We start from the raw sequence: 24116 nt of genomic DNA, 5'->3' as shown, positions 1-24116 counted from the left end.
CAAGATTACATAAAGAATCGGAATATATTTCACATGAACAGGTACATGTAATTTGTAATTCTATTCAGCCGAGTAATTATGCCGAATGTTTAAGTATATCACCAGAATTAGTGCCGGAGGTAAATTTAGGTCTAAATGGTATGACACCACGTGATTGGAGAAAGGAACAAGCAAAAGATGCCTCTATATTGTCTATTCTTAAATATTTAAGGTCGGGAATAAAGCCATTTGACAAGGAGTTCAACAAAGAGGTCCAAGTATTATGTCGTCGTTTAGAACACTTAAAGCTGAAACAGGGAGTTTTATATCGATCTGTGGAACATGAAGGGGAGATAATTGAACAACTCGTACTTCCATGTCATTATAGGAAATTAGCATTTCAGGCTCTTCACGATGATCTTGGTCACATGGGTAGAGATAGAACTATGGTATTAATGAGGGAACGATTTTATTGGCCTGGTATGGCAAGTGATGTTGAACTTTGGATCAAGAATTGTGAACGTTGTTTGAGACGAAAATCTCCTACAAATATCCGAGCCCCTTTGGTGAATATAGAAACTACTCACCCCCTTGAAGTTGTTGCGATGGATTTTCTAACACTAGAACCATCTAAAGGTAATTATCAGTATATTCTAGTTATTACAGATCTGTTCACAAAATATGCTCAAGCAATACCTACACGGAATATGACAGCTCGCACAACGGCTGAAGTATTTTTCAATAATTTTATAGTTCATTATGGTTTACCAAGTCGGATACATTCTGATCAAGGAGCTAATTTTGAGAGTAAAATTATTAAAGAATTATGTAGTTTAGTAGGTATGGATAAATCCCGCACCACAGCTTATCACCCGATGGGTAATGGGCAGTGTGAAAGATTTAATCGGACACTTTTGAATATGCTGGGTACACTTACGCCGGAGAAGAAAAATGATTGGAAAATACAAGTAGCACCTCTTGTACATGCATATAATTGCACACGACATGAAACCACTGGATTTTCACCTTTCTATTTAATGTTTGGACGCCACCCTCGTCTTCCAATAGATTTAGCGTTTGGAGTGAGTCGAGAAGTGTCTAATGTGTCATTACATTCGTATGTAAAAGCGTTAAAGGAACGGTTACAACGTTCTTATGAATTAGCGATTAAATCATCAGAGAATTGTAAAGAAAAACAGAAGACAAAATATGATCGGAAAGTTAAAGGTATTCGTCTTGATATTGGTGATCGTGTTTTAGTACGTACTTTAGCGTTTCAGGGAAAACACAAATTAGCTGATCGATGGGAACCTGGCGTTTACATTGTTGAGGATCAACCTAATTTGGAAATTCCTGTTTTTGTGGTCAGACCAGAGTCTGGGCGTGGACGATCGCGTACTTTACATCGAAATAATTTGTTATCAATCAATAGCGTTGAACCCGTGTATTTTCCGACTCCAAAACCGAGAAAGCGAAAAATAGTAATTGAGTCTAAAGTAGCTGCGGAAAAATGTGTTGAATTAGATTCAAGTTCTGATGAAGAATTTAGTTATGTGGAAGCCAATGATCCTGTAAATGAGAATTACCCGGAGGTTATTCTTACGGGAGGAGGGGAAGGTGATCATGAAATTATCGAGGATATTGTTGAGGGGGATCACAATACCGAGATATTTCAGGGGGCATCTAATGACGCATCTGTAAGTAATGAAAATACTGAGGTAAAATCAATTGAAGTTAATGTTTCAGGTGACGCCGTAGATAATAATCCAAGTCCTCTACCGGCAGATGTATCTATTGAAACAAGACCTCGCCGAACATGTAACCAACCTCAATGGATGCAGAGTGGTGATTTTGTTATGGCTCAAATTAATAATCCGTCAGATTGGTATGAGAAAGCTAACTATATTCATTCATTACATCTTTCAGGTTCTTTAAGCAAAATGGCTCCAGAGGTTAGTACGGCATTGTTGTCGTTAATTACTGGTAAGTAAATGACGGGACGTCATTTTTACGGTGGGGGGAAGTATGTAACAGGGTCATATTTTGGGACTCTGTCAATTAATGTTGGTGAAGAATGTCCTGATCAGTGTCTTGATTGTTGGAAGTTTTTAATAAGTGAGTTTATAGTTTTGGTTGTGAGATAATGTAAATTCATTAAAATGTTTTGGGGGATGGATTTTCAGTTGTATGGGTCTGGAATTGTATTGTCCGGATTATGGTGTTTTATTTTAGTGGTTGAAATGTCTTAGTTCTTATATGGGTTTACTTTTAATATTTTTTTGGTATAGTTGAAAGGATAACTCGTTGGACTCTTTATAGTTCTGAAGGTGGTCTCTTTCTGAAATATTGTTTATCAGGTGATTAGTAATTCTTTGTCCTGGTTGGTTATTCAGAAGTTTAGCTGGGATAAAACTAAATTACACGCATGCATCAGTACCACATGTTACAGATTTAGTGAAGGTCAATACCGGCTCTTTTCCACAAATGGGTAAGCTATTTAATTTAACTTTCTTGTAATAGATGACTGCAAGTGGACTGTGAGTTTCATGAGTGTTTGATATATAATTATATATGTAATTCAAATACTGTAAGGTAAAAATTGTAGGATGTGTAGCCAATAGAACTGTTGGTTACGAATATATGGATAATGGCAACTATTGTATTTTCAGGGCCAACTTGTCGAGCATAAATGTATTTTGTGTTATAGTTATGTGTAGTACCAACAGAAATGGTGTTTAATGGTTATGGTGAATTGAAATACATCTAGATCGACCAACATCGACTACGCGCTTACGCGTTTCATTTAATTGTTTTAAACTGTATCATGTGTCATTTGTGGATTATATAAACTTATTTAAACCTTATCGTGTTGTCAATCAAGAAATCTATTTTCCCGAACTAAGCAGGTTCAATCTATCAACTTTACCACACCATTGCAGGTGATGGAAAGGGTAGGTCTGCAATAATACTATACTGGCAAAGGGAAATCACGCCGGAAAATACCGGAATATACCGAGGAACTGTCTCTGTTAACATCGGAATGAAACCAGGGAATTCTCCTGGTTTGCGAGTCTGGGCCAATCTAGTTCATGGTTAATGACCTCTCGGATCTAAATATTAAGGCCAACTGCAGAATTCCTCAAGGTCACGAGATGTAAACAAGGCTAACGTTAACTCTAGACCTAGAGCTAACTCTAACCCACAATCTCGTCAATAATCACGTGCCCTAGCCCTATTTACATTTCGCGCCTTGACGAAATCTGCAGGTGGCCTTAATATTTAGACCTGACCACAGCTCACGGTTAATGACCCAATGGGGCATAGAAGAGAGAGAGAAAAAATGGGGTTTAACGTCCACTCGTCACAAACATATGGTTCAATATTATTTCAATAATTCGCTTGCGCGTAGGGGTCTTTAGCAGTGGAAGGAAACCGGAGGACCCAGAAAAAACGCACGAGGTTGAACAAGTGACTATACTACTTTGTGCGTACAAGTTTGGAATCGAACCCATGCCACTTTACTCAATGACAGGCCTTATGGTGTAAAGTGCACGCGTTACAACACTCGCCCACCCAGTCCCTCTTTACGGACAACTTTGACCATATAATGTTATCTAATATGGTGACCTAATTTAAAATCAGAGTTCGATTGATTGTAGATGTGTAAATTAAGATTAGAAAGTTTTAGTAAATAAGCCTTCACGACCAGTTACTAAAAAATGTAAATGACATTCACAGATTAGAATGTTTGTTGTTTTACGTTACGGGTTCAACAGTACGTAGACCCAATTCTAATACAAACAAGTCCATATCAAATCAGTGATAGTGGTAATTTACGATATCTGATACTGAACAACGATGAGACCCCAGTGACAACAGCTGTTTTATAGAACCACGATGAGACCACAGTGAAAACAGCTGTTTTACAGAACAAAGATGGAGCAGAAATTAGAGAAGAAAGCCAATCAAAATGTCGATACAGATGACGTCAAGAACGGTAAGATTGTGCGCTTTTATCATTAAAATCTCGATGCGCCATTTTAGCGCTATAGAACTAATTTCAATATTAAGATCGCATTCAGTGTAATTAAAACCCTATAACAGTAAATCTCTTTGATCTTTGAGGTATATTGTAAGCCCGGAATAACTTGCGGTCTGAAAGTCGTCGGCAGCTTTGAATATATACAGGGGGATTTGGGGTTATTCTTCTAAAATGGTTTTCTTTATTAAACCTGTAACGGGTTATTCTTCCAGGGTAGGTTTTTATTTCCCATAAGAAAACATAAAATAGGGTTTTTCTTACAGGAATTTTGGGATATTCTCATTTTGCGTACATGTAAACATAGACGGTTTATAAGCAAGATAAAGTCCTCGACTTAGGTTATGCTGGGGAGGAATTTATTATACATCTAGGGTCATAACCCCATATTAATTAAGTGGTTTCCATCTTTGTGTACATTAGATTAGATGTTTATGCTATTACATATGGTTTCATTATCAAGGTCAAAGGTCACTAATTTTTGGTTCCATTGAATGTTTTGATTGTACATAGTATATATATTTCGTTCCTTCTGTTTGTATCAGTATTGTGCTTGATAACGACAAGAGAATCATTGTTGAAACGTTGCTTTAATAGAAATATAGTAATTGTTATCCATAGAACTGTTGTGTTTATTTTAATCAGAAAAAAAACCTCGACAGAAAAACCTCGGCCTTGGGTTATTTTCTTTCCCCAGCATAACCTCAATCTCGTGTTTTATCCTATACATTAATCTGCGCGACGAGTCTCTAGAAGCAACATCAGCTCGAAAATTCTTCAATTCAATATTTACAAAGATATGTTGAATTGAAATTTCATTAATCTATGCGATTTTGATATCTAATAATACTGCTGCTGGTTTTGGGTGCAATTGAAAGTTGATCGATCTATGCTGTTCGCTGTTATGTAATAATACCGCTGCTCGTTTTGGGTGCAATTGAAAGTTGATCGATTTATGCCGTTCGCTGCTATGTAATAACCCCGGCGCCATTTTGTTCTCCATGAACATTTATTGATAGGCCCGTTTAATCCGATTGACGCTCAGCCGAGAGATTAGCTACCGTTGGTATTTTGATTTTCCGTTCTGAATTAAATGTTAAATAATCAATCGGAGTCGATTTTAAGCCGTGCGAAATTTGATATTCCAGTGACAAATGGGCCGTATTCACAAACCAAAATGGTCAAATCTAAAAGAAAACAGTTACACTTAATTTAGTATAATTCCTCTAAATTCTCAAAATCCAACCACCCGTATGTATAGCTTACCCTAACCCTAGAAATGTATCACAACACATAAACAGAACAATAATATTACAAAGTTCAACCAGATCAGCTATCTACAGACAATCTGATTAAAACACTGTCAAAAATATGACCGGTATCTGTGGAAGGTCACGTCAAGTATATCACGATGAGCAACACTTATGGACACAGCTCACCAAATATTTCTACGCCGCCACCAATGTAGGGCCAAAGTTATTTTTAGTCTTTCTCCCCCTTTCCCTCCTTTCGCATGGCGATTTGTGTTGACTTTGTGGTGTAGAATCGAAGAAAAGGGTTTGAAAATACATGTTCTGCCAGGTTTTGGTGAATATTCATGATTTTGAGGCGGAAGGATACATGAGTTGAGAGGTTGGTTAGTATGAAATGTAGGGCCGAAAATTGCATGTTTAGTTGTCTCTACTTCCAGCTTGTGTATCTGAAGTTTTTGCCACATAATGCTTTTGGGCAAAATTTGCCACATGTTGCTCCATCTGTGACAGAAAGCGTTCTACCCAACGAAAATTTGGGAAAAAGTTAGAGCCGGTCTTAGAGACGAGAATTAACATTAAAGTCAATGGGGAAATAATTAGTGATCTGTGGACTTATGTCACAAAGTTCATCGAGACGAGTTATCTATGTGGAATTATCATACGTCATACACAGATGAACAAACTAAAAACTACACTTCACATATTAGCTCTCGGTATTCTTCATATCAAGGGGATCACGTGGCTAAGTGGGTAAGAAGCTGGCTCGCTAGCCTGGAGGTCGGGTGTTCGATCCCTGCATTGACCGAGAAGTTCATCTCGATTTTCCGGCGTGGTTTCCACTTCTCAGTGATGCAGAACGGAGGGCCTGACAAGGACAGCTGCTTAGTCGTTCGTTCGGATGGGGCGAAAAACCGAGGTCCCGTGTACACATTGGCGTGCACGTAAAAGATCCCTTGACAGTTGGAATTCGATATAAGAGTAGGCTGTAGCGCCGCTGCCCGGGCAAAATTTCCCTCATAGCACACTGTATGGCGTATACCCGTCTTCAATTAGCCCAGGTTAGGTGCAGAAGCGTAGGACGTTAAACCCTATTTCATTTCATTTCTTCATCAGGCGTCAGCGACTGTCATTCTATCCGATTACAAATTACAGTACAAATTTAAAACACTGAATGTAAATTTTATTGATTACAAGAACGTTAACCAGAGAGAGAGAGAGATAGAGAGAGAGATAGAGAGAGAGAAAGATAGAGAGAGCGAAATGGGTTTAACATTTTAACTAGGTCATTTCGGGACTAACACATGGTGCAATGTTATTTAAATGATTCCCTTGTGCGTAGGGTTCTTAGCAGTGGGAGGAAACCGGGAGACCCGGAGAAAACCCACGTGGTTGGACTGGCGACGCTACTCCTTGTCACGTACACCCGAGGAATCGAAACCACGCCAGTTGACTCAATAACAGGCCTTGTGATTGTGATACAGCGCGCACGTGCTAACAATTCGCCCCCCCCCCCACCTCCACCTTATGAAGAACAATGAAGTGCAGATTATTGCTGGTTACTGTAAAATACGAAATTTTGGTGGGGAATTCTAGTTTTTCCTGGGGGGGGGGGGGAGGGGTATTCTTTGTAAAAGATGTTTATTACTACGCGACATGCCATTTGAAGCAGGCAAATAACTGAATTGAAATTTCATGCATGTTGCTTTGGGGGATTGACAGTGTTTCCATCAACTCATCCAATTAAGTGGGAGGAAACCGGAGGACCCGGAGAAAACCCACGCGGCTGGACAGGCGACCCTTCTCCTTGTCACGTACAAGCAGAGAATCGACACCACACCACTTGTATCAATGACAGCCCTTATGGTGCAACGCGCACGCGTTAACCATTCTGCCACCCAACCACCTGTAACCAGAGGTGGGAACTCGCGTCCCACTTAAGTCACTGGACTTGAACTATTAATCTTGACTCGAGACTCGGCAGTCGTGGCATCTCACGACTTAAAAGCTAACAGCAATGGGATATTTACGCAGAAATAGATTGAATGACTGCTAATGGCGGTCCTGCCTTATTACGGTGGCGAAATGATGGGCTACGTTGATTAGCTGACTCGTTTCACGAACTGGCGACTTGAACGGGACTTGAGCTTTGCAAAGACTTGGGACTCCTTTGTCTACGATATCACCCTTGGTGGAAATGGATGTAAAACTCCAGGAACGAATGAACGACTCGACTCAGTGCTATAGTCAACGATTTGGGACTCGACTAGGATTCGAGTTGCGCCTCAGACTCGGGGTGTGACGACTTTTAATGGTTTGTGTATTTCATTGATTGTAATAAACGCATTTATTTTAGGCTATTTTAACTTGCCCAAACCATCATTGAATGTATCCATTAGAACGGAGACGACGTCGACGCTAAAATAAAGCAGCTATGTGATAGTTGGATGAAGTCAGTAGAAAGCATTTTGTTTCAGTGCTGTCTGTCTTAACCACCAGTTGGAGTGGAGACCAGCTATACGATAGTTGGGTGAAGTCAGTAGAAAGCAATGTGAACCTCCATCAATTTACTATTTATATTTTCAGTACCTTGCTGCCTGTCACAACGATGGATACTTGCATACATTGGATTCTTTGGATTTTTCTGTATGTATGCATTACGAGTCAATTTAAGTGTTGCTATAGTGTGTATGGTGAAAAGCTACCCAGACAATTCAACCAATGCTTCGAACAATACCAACCCAAAGTGTGATGAACAAACAAGCAATAGTAGCAGCTCGAATGTAAGTAAAATATATCCCACATGGAGTATTCAAATCTCTATAGATGTTCCTGAAGCAAGGACTGTGAGTATTACAACATCTGGATGTTGCTTGATTACTTCACAATTACCAAACTAATCTGCAGACATGTGAACAGTAGCGTCCAATCAGAGTTGGTGACATAGCGACCTACACGGAGACCTTGACATTGAACGAACCTTGAACTTTGCAACTCGATTATCACAGGTAGATATTTTAGCTGGAAAGCGCGAGACTTGGTATTCGCGACGACCGAGGAATCTGATAGGCTCACAAGCTGGGTGAATTAGTGCCAAAATATGCAGGGTATTACGTGAAGGCCTTAACAAAATGTACGTAGTTTAAGCGAGATCAAGCCTCTGTTGACGACGGATGTTCAAGGGAACAGTCTCCGATGTGAAGGGGTAGCAGCCTGCCTGGTCCCTCTGGTCATTGGCACCCCACGATGCTGGCCAGTAACACCCTCTAGTCCCTTATATCGGAGGTCACTGGGATGCAGTTAACGCAAAAGAAACCCTGGCAGTTGGAATTCCATGATAAGTAAGTGGAACGCCGCTGTCCAGGCAAAATGATCTTCACAGCGGGCTGCATGTCGGCTTCATTATCCCAGATGGTGCAGAAAAACAGGACTTTAAATCCAATTCCATTTAATGTTTCAGACCGAAGAATTTGATTGGACTAAAAGCGAACAAGCGACATTATTGTCTGCTTATTTCTATGGTTACTTAGTAACACAGATGCCTGGTGGTTGGCTAGCTGGTAGATTTGGCGGGAAACGAGTTATAGGCTTTGGTCTGATTGTAGCCTTTTTATTGAATTCTTTAACACCTGTCGCTTCTAGATATGATATTCGTGTTGTTACAGCCATTAGAGTTTTACTGGGTTTAGCGTCGGTAAGTATATCACACGGAGATTATATTAAAACGACCTGGAAGCCACGGTGGCTCAGGGAGTAAGACGATGGCCCACTAACCTGCAGGTCCCGCGTTCGTCCCTGCGAAAGTTCATCGGAATTGTCTGGCGTGGTGCCCCCTCCCCACCGCTTGTCCTTATATGTATACATTAGCATGCACGTAAAAGATCCCGCGGCGTGCACGCAATAGATCTCTTGGCAGATGGAATTTGATATAAGAGTAGGCCATACTGCCGCTGCCCGGACAAAATTGCCCTCATAGCACACTGTATGGCGTATGCCGTCTTGCTTAGCCCAGTCGGGGCAGAACAGTAGGATTTTAAACCACATTTTATTTCAATTTCTCTCGCTATACTATAATACAAATCTATGTGTATCCCTTCCCGCGCTACAAATAAACAAGTACTCACGTACTATGGACAAGCGATCGGACATGAGGTTATTTCGTGGACGGGAGTGAACCATGTGTGCATTAATTTTCCTTTTGGGGGTTTCGTCGTCACGATATTGTCGTTTCCAAGGGATACACAATTTGAAATGTTTATATATTTATACATCCAGGGTCTCATGTTTCCCGCCATGCACAGTATGTGGGGTAAATGGGCGCCACCTTTAGAAAGAAGTCGATTGACGTCATTCTGTTATGCGGGTAAGTCAATTATTTAAATTTAATCAACTACAACGGCGTTGCAAATGAAGACGGCCATACGTCATGAAGTGTGGCTATACGGAGAGTTTATCCTAACTACGACACCCTGTCTAATGGCTGGGTACAAGCAGGTTAAAGTAAAGACTAATCTGTACCATTGGGTACAAGCAGGTTCAAGTACATCTTTGGTATCCCCAGTGGTTTCATTCCGTTCTACTCCACTAACCCCTGGGTTAATATATGAGAGAGACACGTTTTCAAGTTATACGCCCTTGATGATTGTGCTATTTTATCGACCAATCCCAAAAAATGTTATTTGAAAAGGAAGTTGGCAAAGGGAAGTAACTCTCATCGGGCAATGTTAGGAGTTGGCCTATTCTAAATGCGTAATTATTAACAACCAATTATATATACTATTCAAAAAAAGTAGGGGATATTTGATTTTTAAGTGTTATTAAAGTCACCTAATGAAACTGACGAAGAAACAAATGACAAAATGAAATGAAGTTCACATTCATCGATTTATTCCAAATGATCGTTAGACTAAGTAAGGCACAGACTGACCATTATAAGGGTAAAATGATACCCGGGGTCAAACAGCAAAGTTACCACAGCATCACAACCAAGTCAGTAACGGGTAAATCCTCCTCTGTTTGCCAAACAAGCATTGATCCGACGTGGCATACTCCTAATGAGACGTCTAAGGTCATTTTGGTCCAGATTGTCCCATTCCTGTTGCAACGCAGCAGCAAGTTCTTGGCCATTGGCAGGACGTTGTTGACGTTGACGTAACCTCTGTCCAAGCATGTCCCAGACATGCTCGATGGGGGAGAGGTCGGGACTCAGTGCTGGCCAAGGTAATGTGGTGATGTTCTGTTGTTGGAGGTAACCTGTAACGATCCTGGCCCTGTGACATCTTGCGTTGTCATCCTGGAAGATGAAACGGCGGCCATGACGTCGTGCGAACGGCACAGCATGGACTGCCAAGATGTTGTCCCGGTAGTACTGGCCTGTAACACGCCCTGCAACAACATGTAAAGCCCTTCTTCCAGCAACAGTGATGCCTCCCCACACCATAACAGAACCACCCCCAAATCGATCATGTCTGATGACGTTAACGTCTTGGAAGCGCTCGTTTCGACGACGCCACACCCTCCTACGTCTGTCCAAAAAATCAACAGTGAACCTTGACTCATCTGAAAACATCACATTGCTCAGCGTCGATTATCCCAGTGTTGACGATCCCTACACCAACGACGTCTTGCCTGAATGTGATGATCTCTCAAACAAGGGATCACGCGAGGACGTCGGGCGCGAAGGTGACCCCTATGCAGTCGATTCCGAATCGTCTGGTCACTCACTCTCACACCAGTGTCTGTTTGAAGACGAGCGCTGATCTGATTTGCTGTGATGACACCCTGGAATTCAATGCCACAATGACTGTAACATTCAAAGTCAGAGTCGTGCAAATCTTGGGTTGGACCCCCATGATGATCCCAAGCATGACCTGCATTCCATGCGGTAGCTATTGGTGCGTTTGGGCGTCACATGTAACTGGAAATGTTTCTTCTGTTAGGTTCTATAGTGACTTTTTTCGTAGTCATTTGCATATTTTAGTATTATGCCCCCAAAATCAAATATCCCCTACTTTTTTTGAATATTTGATTTTGGGGGCATAATACTAAAATATGCAAATGACTACGAAAAAAGTCACTATAGAACCTAACAGAAGAAACATTTCCAGTTACATGTGATGCCCAAACGCACCAATAGCTACCGCATGGAATGCAGGTGATGCTTGGGATCATCATGGCGGTCCAACCCAAGATTTGCACGACTCTGACTTTGAATGTTACAGTCATTGTGGCATTGAATTCCAGGGTGGAAACATCAGTTTAATTGTTTTAGTGACCAGAAAACAAATTTTGATATGCGTCGGCTTACCCAAAATGAAAGGTTACGTGCCCTTGGCATGCTACAGATCGGCACAACACAGGCGGTTGTGGCGCGGACGATGAATGTTTCTCAGTCTGTCATAAGCAGGCTATGGTCCAGATACCGTGATACACAATCTGTACAGGACAGACCACGCTCAGGTCGACCAAGGGCGACAACTCAAGCCCAGGATCGATTTATCCGTACCTTGGCCTTGAGAAATCGTGTCATCACAGCAAATCAGATCAGCGCTCGTCTTCAAACAGACACTGGTGTGAGAGTGAGTGGCCAGACGATTCGGAATCGACTGCATAGGGGTCACCTTCGCGCCCGACGTCCTCGCGTGATCCCTTGTTTGAGAGATCATCACATTCAGGCAAGACGTCGTTGGTGTAGGGATCGTCAACACTGGGATAATCGACGCTGAGCAATGTGATGTTTTCAGATGAGTCAAGGTTCACTGTTGATTTTTTGGACAGACGTAGGAGGGTGTGGCGTCGTCGAAACGAGCGCTTCCAAGACGTTAACGTCATCAGACATGATCGATTTGGGGGTGGTTCTGTTATGGTGTGGGGAGGCATCACTGTTGCTGGAAGAAGGGCTTTACATGTTGTTGCAGGGCGTGTTACAGGCCAGTACTACCGGGACAACATCTTGGCAGTCCATGTTGTGCCGTTCGCACGACGTCATGGCCGCCGTTTCATCTTCCAGGATGACAACGCAAGATGTCACAGGGCCAGGATCGATACAGGTTACCTCCAACAACAGAACATCACCACATTACCTTGGCCAGCACTGAGTCCCGACCTCTCCCCCATCGAGCATGTCTGGGACATGCTTGGACAGAGGTTACGTCAACGTCAACAACGTTCTGCCAATGTCCAAGAACTTGCTGCTGCGTTGCAACAGGAATGGGACAATCTGGACCAAAATGACCTTAGACGTCTCATTAGGAGTATGCCACGTCGGATCAATGCTTGTTTGGCAAACAGAGGAGGATTTACCCGTTACTGACTTGGTTGTGATGCTGTGGTAACTTTGCTGTTTGACCCCGGGTATCATTTTACCCTTATAATGGTCAGTCTGTGCCTTACTTAGTCTAACGATCATTTGGAATAAATCGATGAATGTGAACTTCATTTCATTTTGTCATTTGTTTCTTCGTCAGTTTCATTAGGTGACTTTAATAACACTTAAAAATCAAATATCCCCTACTTTTTTTGAATAGTATATATTATGTTGATGGAGACCAGACGTTCATATATGTCCACGTGATATCGTAGACAAGTTATTGTGACTACTACTGCCTGGTGTTTTAACGTCTGCTTCCACAGAAGTGATATCGCATACAATTATTGTGAATCAAATTGCCAAGTATAAGTTCAATAATAATAAACATAACAGAATGACATATTTCAGACAAAGAATTAATAGTAATAATAATAACAAAAGTCAAACATATAGATGTTATACATATTTGAAATCAACAACACATACTACAGATTTTGATAATACAATTAAATATAAATAAATTATAAATATATACATTATTTACATAAATCATTCAGTAAATGGACATGAATATGGTTATCTACCCTTATAAAATTGAAGGCGAAACGATTGGTTTGTAAACTGTTTTCGGATTGGTTCGTAGACTGTAGCTACAATCTAGTCTAGGGTAGAAAATTTGAAATCGTGGAAACCCCATGGATTAACCCAGGGTATAGTGGAGTAAAACGGTATGAGTACACTGGGTAACCAAGGATGGTGAAAGTAAGACTTCAAATATCATTTCATTTCTTTACTTCCTGTCTGCGTGACGTTTCTTTTAAAAGAGTTGTTTCCCTTTAACCTTGCATGCTGAGATGGAGCATAATAATGAACTGTTAATATACTTCAGCAAGCTTTAGTTTATGATGACTAATAGTAGTGTTCGATCTCAGTGCTGATCGAGAAAGTCCATCCGGATTTTTTCTGGTGCCCCCGCCCCCCCCCCCCAAAAAAATCAATGTTGCGGGACGGAGGGCTTGACAAGAGTCAACGCATAGTCGTTCGGAAGGGACGCAAAACCGAGGTCTCGTGTACAGATTGGTGTGCACGTAAAAGAACCCCGGACAGTTGGCATTTGGCAAAAGAGTAGGCCGTAGTGCCGAAAATTTCCCTCATTGCACACTGCATGGCATATACCCGTCTTCATTATCCCAGTCGGAGCAGAACATTTCATTTCAAATCATAACTGCCGAGTGGTTTACAGAATATGGATATAATTTCAGGATCGTTTATTGGTAATATCATCACGTTTGCTGCATCAGGCCTTCTGTGTGAGTATGGTTTTGATAATGGCTGGGGATCAATCTTCTATCTAACTAGTAAGTAACAATATAATTTACAATTCTCGGATTTTTTGAGATAACCGGATAAAAATAAATTTTAATAATAATAATATTGATATTTGTATCGCGTAACTATTGAATACGCTAGGCCCCATGCGCGAGACTATGTTCTCAAGTCGGATTGTTAATAATAGTGAATAAATAACAAAGTTTTCACTTTGGATTTAAAAACCGGTACAAAATAACATTGTCCGATATCTTCTGAAAGTGTATTCCTCACAATTGATGCACTGTATTGAAAAGTTCTTGATCCAAATGATTTTAAATTATAGGTAGGTACATCCAATAACAATTTGCTTTCTGGTCGTAATGATCGTTTTGGTTGATCATTACCATGAGAGTAGAAAGCGCAAATGTTAGTACCGTATGGTGTATATTTGTATATAGGTATTGTAACCACGGTGTATATTTGTGTATATTGTAACTGTGATATTGGGTATATTTGTATATTGTAACTGTAGCATTGTGTTATTTGTATATAGGTATTGTAATACGATGTATATTTGTGTATATTGTAACTGGGTGTATATTTGTGTACGGGTAATGTAACTGTAACTGGGTGTATATTTGTGTATAGGTATTGTAACTGTAACACGGTGTATATTTGTGTATTGTAACTGTGATATTGTGTATATTTGTGTATTGTAACTGTAAAATGGTGTATATTTATATATAGGTATTGTAACTGTAATATGGCTGGTATTATGGTTTATATTTGTGGCGGATACACCAACTGAACATCCACGAATATCTGAAGCTGAGCGAAATTATATAGAGTCAGGAATAGGTGATAAACAAACCAGAGTACGTCACTTCCTTCATTATTTTATAGAATCCCTTTGATTGGAAGGAACTGGGGTTTAACATCCTATCTTTCTACATCGACTTGACTAATAGAGACGGACTAGGGGTTTTAAAGGCTGTTCTTGTCTACAATATCACCCTTGGTAAAAGTGGACATTAAACTCCAAAACGAATGAACGAAAAGGCTGTTCAACACAATGCGTTTCATTTTACGACTCACATAAGAGAGAGAGAGAGGGAGAGAAAATGGGGTTTAACGTCCACTCAACACACCAAGGTCATTTCGGGACTAACATATGGTTCAATTTTTATTTCAATAATTCGCGTGCGCGTAGGGGTCTTTAGCAGTGGGAGGAATTACGCAAGTTGACTCAATGACAGACCTTATGATACACTCTCTACGACTTACATAAAGTGCTATTTCTATGGTTATCTTTCCGATGCGATGGGGTGCTAGGGATACCCGGACCTCGATATGTTCTCCTACTGTAATTCGATGTCCAACTGTTAAGGTTTGTGTTACATGCACACCACTGTGTACTCGAATAGACCTCAGTTTTTGTCCCTTCCGAACGATTAGGTAAACTTGTCTTGCCAGCCCTATCAGTACCACCCCTGATAATTTACGAACAGACAATTTATTATTTATCACACATAGTTCTGGGGAGCCACGGCTCAGTGGATCAGACGCTGGCTTACAAACCATGCAAGAAACATGGCCAAGTCGTTGCAGCCATCTTGGAAAAATGTGACGTCATTTTAGCAATCGCAGTCGTCAATCGCTTCGCATTTGGTTTTGCCGAGCCATAGGCTTGTTACTAAGAGCGTCGCCCCCTAAGAAAAAGAAGATGAATAGTACTTGGGGACCTGGGACCTGTTTCACCAAATTTTAACTATCAAAATTGAAGTATCTCCTAAAAATTGGATTTTATCTTTAGTTAAGATTTCGAGAAACAGGGCCCAGTTCCTGATCAAAAACATTGTCCATTGTTTTTTGTCAATTGGCAGGTATTAACGACACCATGGTTAGCTATAGCTAAGTCACGAGCTATGCAGGCCTGTCTCGTGGCACATTTCTGTAATAATTGGATTCACTATACTCTACTGACTGGTTTACCAACGTTTATGAAAGAAGTTCTCAAGTTTGATATTAAATCGGTGAGTCAAGTTTTAAAAATAAAATGCTTTAAGGGTAAGACCTGCTAATAATTTTATCATGTCTATGGAGTTAATGTAATTATCTCCCCTGATTTCATAATATAGGGGATGCTCGATTGTCAGACCGGAACGTTCCGAATTGATGTGACGCGGAATTGCAATCGAGTGACGCGGAATTCAGTCCTGTCATTGTTCTGCCAGTCCCGACAGCTGAGGTGAAGTGAGCAGAATTGTGACGTAATTACATACGTAGTTGGTTGAGATATTTTCTCATGCTGGCTGTGCATGCATTCTATCCCCAAATCCCCATTTTCACTCGATTGTCACTATTTTTGAGTTTGACAGATTTTAATTCTGGAACGTTCAATAGAGCATCTCCACAATTCGTCTATACTATTCATGATTTACCGAATGATCATTCGGTACACAGATACTGAAAACACCGAAAACGGTTACGCCCTTCAATAATTACATTAGATGACATATACGGGTATGTGAAGTCATACAGATTCAAATCATATGAGGGATTTCACATTGATGTCAATGAAGAGAGAATTACAGGTCTGATTCCTGATTGGTTCTACACAGAGTTATCTGCCCCAATATCAAAGAAGCTTGCTCAATAATGTCAATGAAGAGAGAATTACAGGTCTGATTCCTGATTGGTTCTACACAGAGTTATCTGCCCCAATATCACAGAAACTTGCTCAATAATATTATGGTAAAGGCTAAAAGCAAAGGACCATCGCCATTTCATCATAGGTCACGAGATGTAAATAAGGTTAGGGCACATGCTTGTTGACGAGATGGGGATTTAAGAATTTGGGGGACAGGTTATGTCTCCACATATAGGAAATACTACGAACTAAATTTCTATCATCCTAGGTTAGGGTGACCCACCATAAATAAATATCTCCATATATCTCGACAATTACGCCACAATATTTATATATATGCCAAGCCTCAAATCAGTTTCACACAATTATAGTCACTAAATAAACGATCATATTGTACTTAATAAGCTATGACCATTAATGATGTATAAATAATAGACTGAAAACTGGTTCCAAGAGTCGTCCATAACATCCAGACACTTTTGAGTAAAAGATAGGTTACGTGCCCTTGTTTTGAAATTAGTCTCGCTTAACCAGTCTATCGACCATTCTACGTCTGATTGACAGGTCGGGATAATCAAGACTACTTTTTTTACGAAACGTAACAGAAAGCTAGAACAAGAAATTGAATTTAGAAATAAGCACGTTAGGTAGCTCAACAATCGTTTTAAGAAGCTTGTAAAAGTAAAATGAAACTACTGCTAGTATCATGTTCCTGCCTAACCCGAGTGATTCAGATATATTATTTGTACTAAACCAAAAGATGCCGCTCTTAACGGTACAGTTAATGATAAAGCGATTTAAAAAATGAAACGAACGTAATTTCTAAATCTGCTGTAATAACCAAGAAGCTTAATTTAACTGCTATCCAAAATCGTCAACAATAAATTTTTTACGGCTGTAATAGTTGATAGATTTGTAGAGAATTGCACGTGCCATGGCTATTTATAGTATCATACTGTCAGAAAGTTGGTCTCGGCACGGCGAATGTGCACGCTTCAGTGGTAGTCTCGAACTATCAGCGGTGGACTGTATTTTTGTGAGTACATGGGCCACCCTACCTAGGTCAGTGCTTACGTGAAGACCTAACCTCTCCCCCTAACTCTTAAGCCTAACCCATGCCCGAAGCCTTTTTACATCTCGTGACCTATGATGAAATCTGTACGATTAAAGAATACTGAATATTGCATGTGGGGTATATTTTAACTACGAGAGAAAATGTCAAATCCAGACAAACTAGGTCACATACACAAACTAGGTCATTTCGGGAGTAACATTTGGTACAACAACAATAATGCGCTTGCGCATAGGAGTCGTTAGCTGTGGAAGGAAACCGGATGGCCTGGGGAAATCCCACGAGCCTAGACAGACGATTCTGCTCCTTGCCTAAACCACGCCAATTGAGGCAATGACAGACCTTATGATCTGAAACAACACCACTTGACTCAATGAAAGACAGTATAATTTAAATCGCACGCGTTAGACCACCCGACCCACAATCCCCAAGTATGTTTTTATATGTACACTATGTCTAATGTTGTTGTATCTATATGGCATGTTTTTATATGTACACTATGTCTAATGTTGTTGTATCTATATGGCATGTTTTTTATTTATTTTAAGAATGGTATCTTGTCAGCAGTACCTTACATTGCTATGACTGCATCTACCGTATTGTCTGGTCAAGCAGCAGATTTTCTCAGAACAAAATCTTTCTCAGTTAAAGCTATACGAAAATTCTTCCAAATAACGGGTATGCAATTTAGTACTTTACAGACACCTGTTATACGTTTATTTGGATGTTATTTTAAATGATGATACTTCAGCCTTTATCAAACGTGATCGCTAACGTGGTTCTCTCCCTTGTCAGTAATGCAGGACAGAAGGTCTCGCAATGGACATTGTATTGTCGTTCTGTTCTGACAACAAACCGAGGTCTCCTGTTCACATTTGCATGTACGTAAATGAACCTTCGGCAGTTGTACTCCGATATAAGAGTAGACTGTAACGCCGCTGTCTGGGCGAAATTCCCCCCTAGCACACTGTATGCCCTTCCTCATTAGCCCAGTTGGTGCAGAAAAGTAGGATCTTAACCCCATTTCATTCATTCATTCGTTCATCAAACGTGATCCTTTTATCCATGCATAATAATCCAACTCATGTACTTTAAAATGTATAAACATACAATTTATTGTCTTGTATTAGAACCACTGGACTGTCGTTGGTCTGGTCTTGTATTGAAACCACTGATGGACTGTCGTTGGTTTTTGCTCCCGGGTAGTTTCGGCTACTGAAATCCAGTCCCTAGCTATTACCCGAGTTCAGACCAATTCACTTCGAACTGAATGACATACCAGAAGGAAGGTATCTGGGCTGGTGATTCTTCTGGTGATGTTAGTTGCCGGGTTATCTGCATCGGGGTAGTGATGACCAGTTTATTATCTCCAGAACACTTGATGTCACTGGTATTATAGTTTGTGTATGATATCGGACACTGACGGGTTTAACTCTAGGTAATAATGTCTGTTATCTGTGCAAGTCGTGGGGTGGATCCTGGATTTATAGATGACAAGGAGTAGTGTCGCCCTGACTAACGTTAAGGTTTTGCTGCACATTCCACGGCTTCCTCCCACTGATAAATACACCTGCTTGATAAACGGGCATTACTCGCACATTTTAACAGTAATATTATAAATGTATGTTATATAATGCTTTAATCGTGTTTCCATACTTCTATAATGTCACTTCAATGGAGTAGTCTCCCCTGACTTGTTTGACGGTCGACGAATAAACATTTTAGCCCTACTTTTAATGTGCGCTAGCGCGCGACGTTTCCAGGCTCGTTGTCGCAGGTTACATGGAATCTGTTCTGTTCCATTACGTTTGCATTAGAGCGACATTTTAGCCGGCGAAAACACGCGCGCGGAAACACAACGAAAACGCGTACATAGCAAACGGGTCTTAGCATCTACACCAGTGCTTCTCAACGGCACACCTTGGAACACACAATACAACAGCGGCACACCTGGATAAATATATATGAAAAATATTTGAATTTTGTAAAATAAAAACATGGCAAGTCATAGACGGCATGCAACCGAAGACACAGAATATATTTATAGAACGACTCCAACTAAATAAAGAGAAACACAGCTATGAACTTAGATATTTTCTTAGTGTGCCCATTAGAAATTTCGCGGCACACTTGTTGAGAATCACTGATCTACACTGCCTGTTCCCTTTGGGTTCTAGCTTCGAAATTGTCCACCCGAATCCACAATCTCGACACTAAGATGTAATTTTCTTGAATTATTTTAGCGTTTGTTGGTGCTGGAGGATGTCTAGTAGCTACAGGGTTTGTTTCCTGTGAACATAAGATGATTGGCGTAGCATTGTTGACTCTTGCTGTTACGTTTGAAGGGATGTGTTTTGCTGGCTACATGGTTAATCAGGTTGATTTCGCTCCGAGGTGTGGTAACAGTCAATTATTTTATATACTTAATTGGGCATTATTCAAGAGCTAAATCTGGTCTTTCTTTAGGTCTGAATTATTATCTAAATTATTAATTAGACATTAATTAACTTATCCAGACCATAATCAACACTCGATGTCATCGCTAGTACATGTCATCGCCAAACATGCATTATGCAATAGCTAAATCTGCCTATTGCATGTCTTTATTTAGACCTGAAATGTGATATATACTATTAATTACATATTTATTAACATGACAAGACCATAATCAACTCTCGGTGCCATTGGATAGGACCGATGTTAGGTAGATTAGAACGGTTCAGCCATTTAATGATTTGATCTAAAAATGGTGAAGCGAGGCTAAACTTCGAACAACCAGTACGCTGGTCAACTATTTTATAGAATTAAAGGGCGTATAACTCTATACATTCGAAACTTAAAAGAGACGAAAATGGTTCTAAAAGCTGATATTAATGTAACATGAGTTGCAATCTGATTAAAACACAGATCCTATTTCGTTTCGTTTTTTATACCCCAAAGTCTGGATGATGTGGGGGATTAGCCAATGAAACGGTTTGTTACGGCGAGTGTTTGGTGTGAGGTGCACGGACCCACTAGAAACATGAACACAGATTGGTTAATCAAAATGACACTAGATCTGTATTTTGATCAGATTGTATCGAGTTGTGAGAGAGAGAGAAATGGGGTTTAACGTCCACTCGACACAAACTAGGTCATTTCGGGACTAACATATGGTTTAATTTTATTTCAATAATTCGCTTGCGCGTAGGGGTTTTAGCAGTGGGAGGAAACCGGAGGACCCGGAGAAAACCCACGAGGTTGGACAGGCGACCCTACTCCTTGTCACGTACAACCGGGGATTCGAAACCACGCCAGTTGACTCACTGACAGACTTTATGATACAGCGCGCGCACTCTAACCATTCAGCCATCCAACCCCCCTGTATTGAGTTGTAGATATGAATTCTAAATATTACTTTTATTTCTAGGTATGCTGGTGTATTATTTGGTATCAACAATGCAATAGCCTCTGTACCAGGTATGGTGGCGCCATTAGTGGTCGGGGCCTTGACGCCAAATGTATGTATTATATATCAGTCTATTACTTACATTTATTAAATAGAGAAAATAAACAAATTGGGATTGTGTTACTATGGTTACGTGGTACCGCTAGTTACGGGAATTTTGTCCGGAAGATACCCTTTACTGTTTATTCCTCTTCGCGTTCCAGCCCTTGATTTTTACAAGGATGAGGTTCGTGTGTTCTGGTGAACGCTTCCTCTCAACCTCACAGCGCTATTCCCAGTAGGTAGAGTGCGGGTTTCTCCTTCGATATAACTGTCTTCATTAGCCCAGTCGGTGCAGAACACTGGGACGTTAAACCTCATTTCCTTCAAGACACAATAGGGCCTACCCGTAAATGCGTACAAGGGTATAAAATACAAGCAAAATGAACTGGGGTTTACCGTCCTCCCACTGTTCTGCACCGACTGGGATAATGAAGACGGGCATACGCAATACGAAATGAAATGAAATGGGTTTAACGTCCTACTGTTCTGCTCCTATGCTGGGCTAATGAAGACGGGTATACGCCATACAGTGTGCTATGAGGGAAATTTTGCCCGGGCAGCGACACTATCGCCTACTCTTATATAGAATTCCAATTGCCAAGGGATCTTTTTCGTGCATTCCAATGTATACACGGGAACTCGGTTTGTCGTCTCATCCGAAGGACTAGACAGCTGTCCTTGTCAGACCCTCCGTCCTGCATCACTGACTAGGGGGAACCACGCCGGAAAATCTGGATGAACTTTCTCGGCCAATACAGGGATCGAACACCCGACCCCCAGGCTAGCGAGCCAGCGTCTTACCCACTTAGCCACGTGATCCCCACGCAATACGAACTTAAATACAATGAAATGTGTGTTTACGTCCTAAACATTCTGCGCACAAAGACCCATCTACTTCATACTTCAAGATTAGAACTCTGTCCTAAATGACCGCCATATCCAAAACTTAGTAATGCACTTCTACTATGTTTCACATCCGGCATACAAACAAAGACTAAATAAACCCGTTCAATTACATTAAATGGAAGCAGAATAAAAACTTAACAAAATTCTCATTCGACTAAAATCATCGATTTAGGACTTAAAGTGTCGGTCAACTAGCCTAGTGTCTGTTCTCAAGCGGCGCTAACTATAAACGGCAGCCTAAGTTTAGTATGCCTCCTACAGTGTCCTATGGGGGAATGTTTCTCGGACATCGTCACTACGGCCTATTCTTATTCCAGAACCCATCTATCAATGGCTCTCTTACGTACACGCTAATGTATACATGAACTCGATCTTCTTTCCGTCCGAACTACTTGGTACTGTTCCTTTGCCAGGCCCTCCGTCCTGACGTCAGCGAACCACGCTGGAAATTCTTGGGGAATTTTCTCGGGACTCACCCTAACCCTAACCCTAGCCAATATTAAAACACAGAGAATAACGTGCAATACCGTCGGTCCTAATACCAGATCCTAATACCAGATCCTAATACCAGATCCCAATACCCCTAATACCAGATCCTAATACTAGATCCTAATACCCCTAATACCAGATCCTAATACCCCTAATACCAGATCCTAATACTAGATCCTAATACTAATACTAGATCCTAATACTAGATCCTAATACCCCTAATACCAGATCCTAATACTAGATCCTAATACCCCTAATACCAGATCCTAATACTAGATCCTAATACCAGATCCTAATACTAGATCCTAATACCCCTAATACCAGATCCTAATACTAGATCCTAATACCCCTAATACTAGATCCTAATACCCCTAATACCAGATCCTAATACTAGATCCTAATACCAGATCCTAATACTAGATCCTAATACCCCTAATACCAGATCCTAATACCCCTAATACCAGATCCTAATACCAGATCCTAATATTAGATCCATAAATAATTAAAACCCGCGAGTAACATACAAGACCGTCGATTCTATCCATAAATAAAAAGTGGCTGAACCCTCATTTCAATAACAAGGTAGTTTCATACCCCCATTCCAGTGCGTTTGAAACAAACCAAAAGTGGGCGTTATTCACTATTTTATTTTATTTCTGTTTCAATCTTATACATTTTCACGACGGCCATTATTGTCATTTCAGAAAACCCAAGAAGAATGGCGGAATGTGCTTTATGTATGTGGTGGAGTGTGTCTGCTGGGAGCGACTGTTTTTGGACTTTTCGCGCGGACAGATTTAGAACCATGGGCTGCTGAACCCGTGGAGGTCGAAATACAGGACCCAATCAAGAAAGTTGAAGAATATTTACAGAAAGACATAGTTTTATATGATAATAAGGCCTTTGATAAATCGGACTTGAATGAAGAAAATGGATCGACGATTTCTATAAAATTATAATCACCTTACAAACATATGTTAAAGGATCTAGGCCTCTAACTCGATATTATCATAATATTGCAAATTAAAAACATGAATTAGAATTCAATATTGATCAATTTTAATCAATATAGATGTTGTTATCTTGCCGTGAATATATGGGATCCTAATATCCAGTATTTAAGAGACAATGAACATTTTAAAATCAGTACACGAATCATGCATTCAATGGTTTTGGGTGCCATTTGTAATAAACAAAGAAAACAAACCCTAGAATGGACTTAGCGGGCGTTCAATTTGGACTGTTCACGTATTTCACTGAAAATAATTGATTAGAAATTACAATATATTTTTTGAAAACTGAATATAAATCCCTTTATGTACAATCATATGGCATTAAACATACAGTATGCAAGAGCTGAATCTGCCTATTGCAGGTCCTTCTTTAGGCCTGAAATGTTATCTAAATTATTAATTAGACATTAATTAACTTATCCAGACCATAATCAACTCCCGATGGCATTGGATACCTCGAGATTAGAACGGTTCGCCATTTAAAAATTTAAATGGGAAAGCTGGTTACCACAATGCACACATCTTGTCTAAACAACAAACACTGGCTCAGAATGAAGTTATTTGAATGAAATTTTCAATATTTTCATTTTATATTATTCTATTTTTGA

General features: G+C 40.3%; 1 protein-coding gene across 1 annotated transcript; it reads left to right on the top strand.

Moving 5' to 3' along the window:
- The first annotated feature begins 3019 nt into the window (after nucleotides 1-3019).
- Nucleotides 3020-23454, top strand: LOC126827849 (sialin-like). Its single transcript, XM_050557418.2, has 11 exons — nucleotides 3020-3041; nucleotides 7855-8051; nucleotides 8729-8962; nucleotides 9544-9631; nucleotides 13840-13935; nucleotides 14636-14763; nucleotides 15772-15921; nucleotides 18159-18288; nucleotides 19854-20004; nucleotides 21020-21110; nucleotides 23200-23454. The coding sequence occupies exons 1-11, from the start codon at nucleotides 3020-3022 to the stop codon at nucleotides 23452-23454; spliced, it is 1542 nt and encodes a 513-aa protein (XP_050413375.2).
- Nucleotides 23455-24116: the final 662 nt, after the last annotated feature.

The sequence above is a fragment of the Patella vulgata genome, chromosome 7 (assembly GCF_932274485.2).
Source record: "Patella vulgata chromosome 7, xgPatVulg1.2, whole genome shotgun sequence".
Lineage (NCBI taxonomy): Eukaryota > Metazoa > Mollusca > Gastropoda > Patellidae > Patella > Patella vulgata.
Note: the sequence above shows the minus strand (reverse complement) of the source record. Positions and strands in the feature narration are given on the sequence as shown.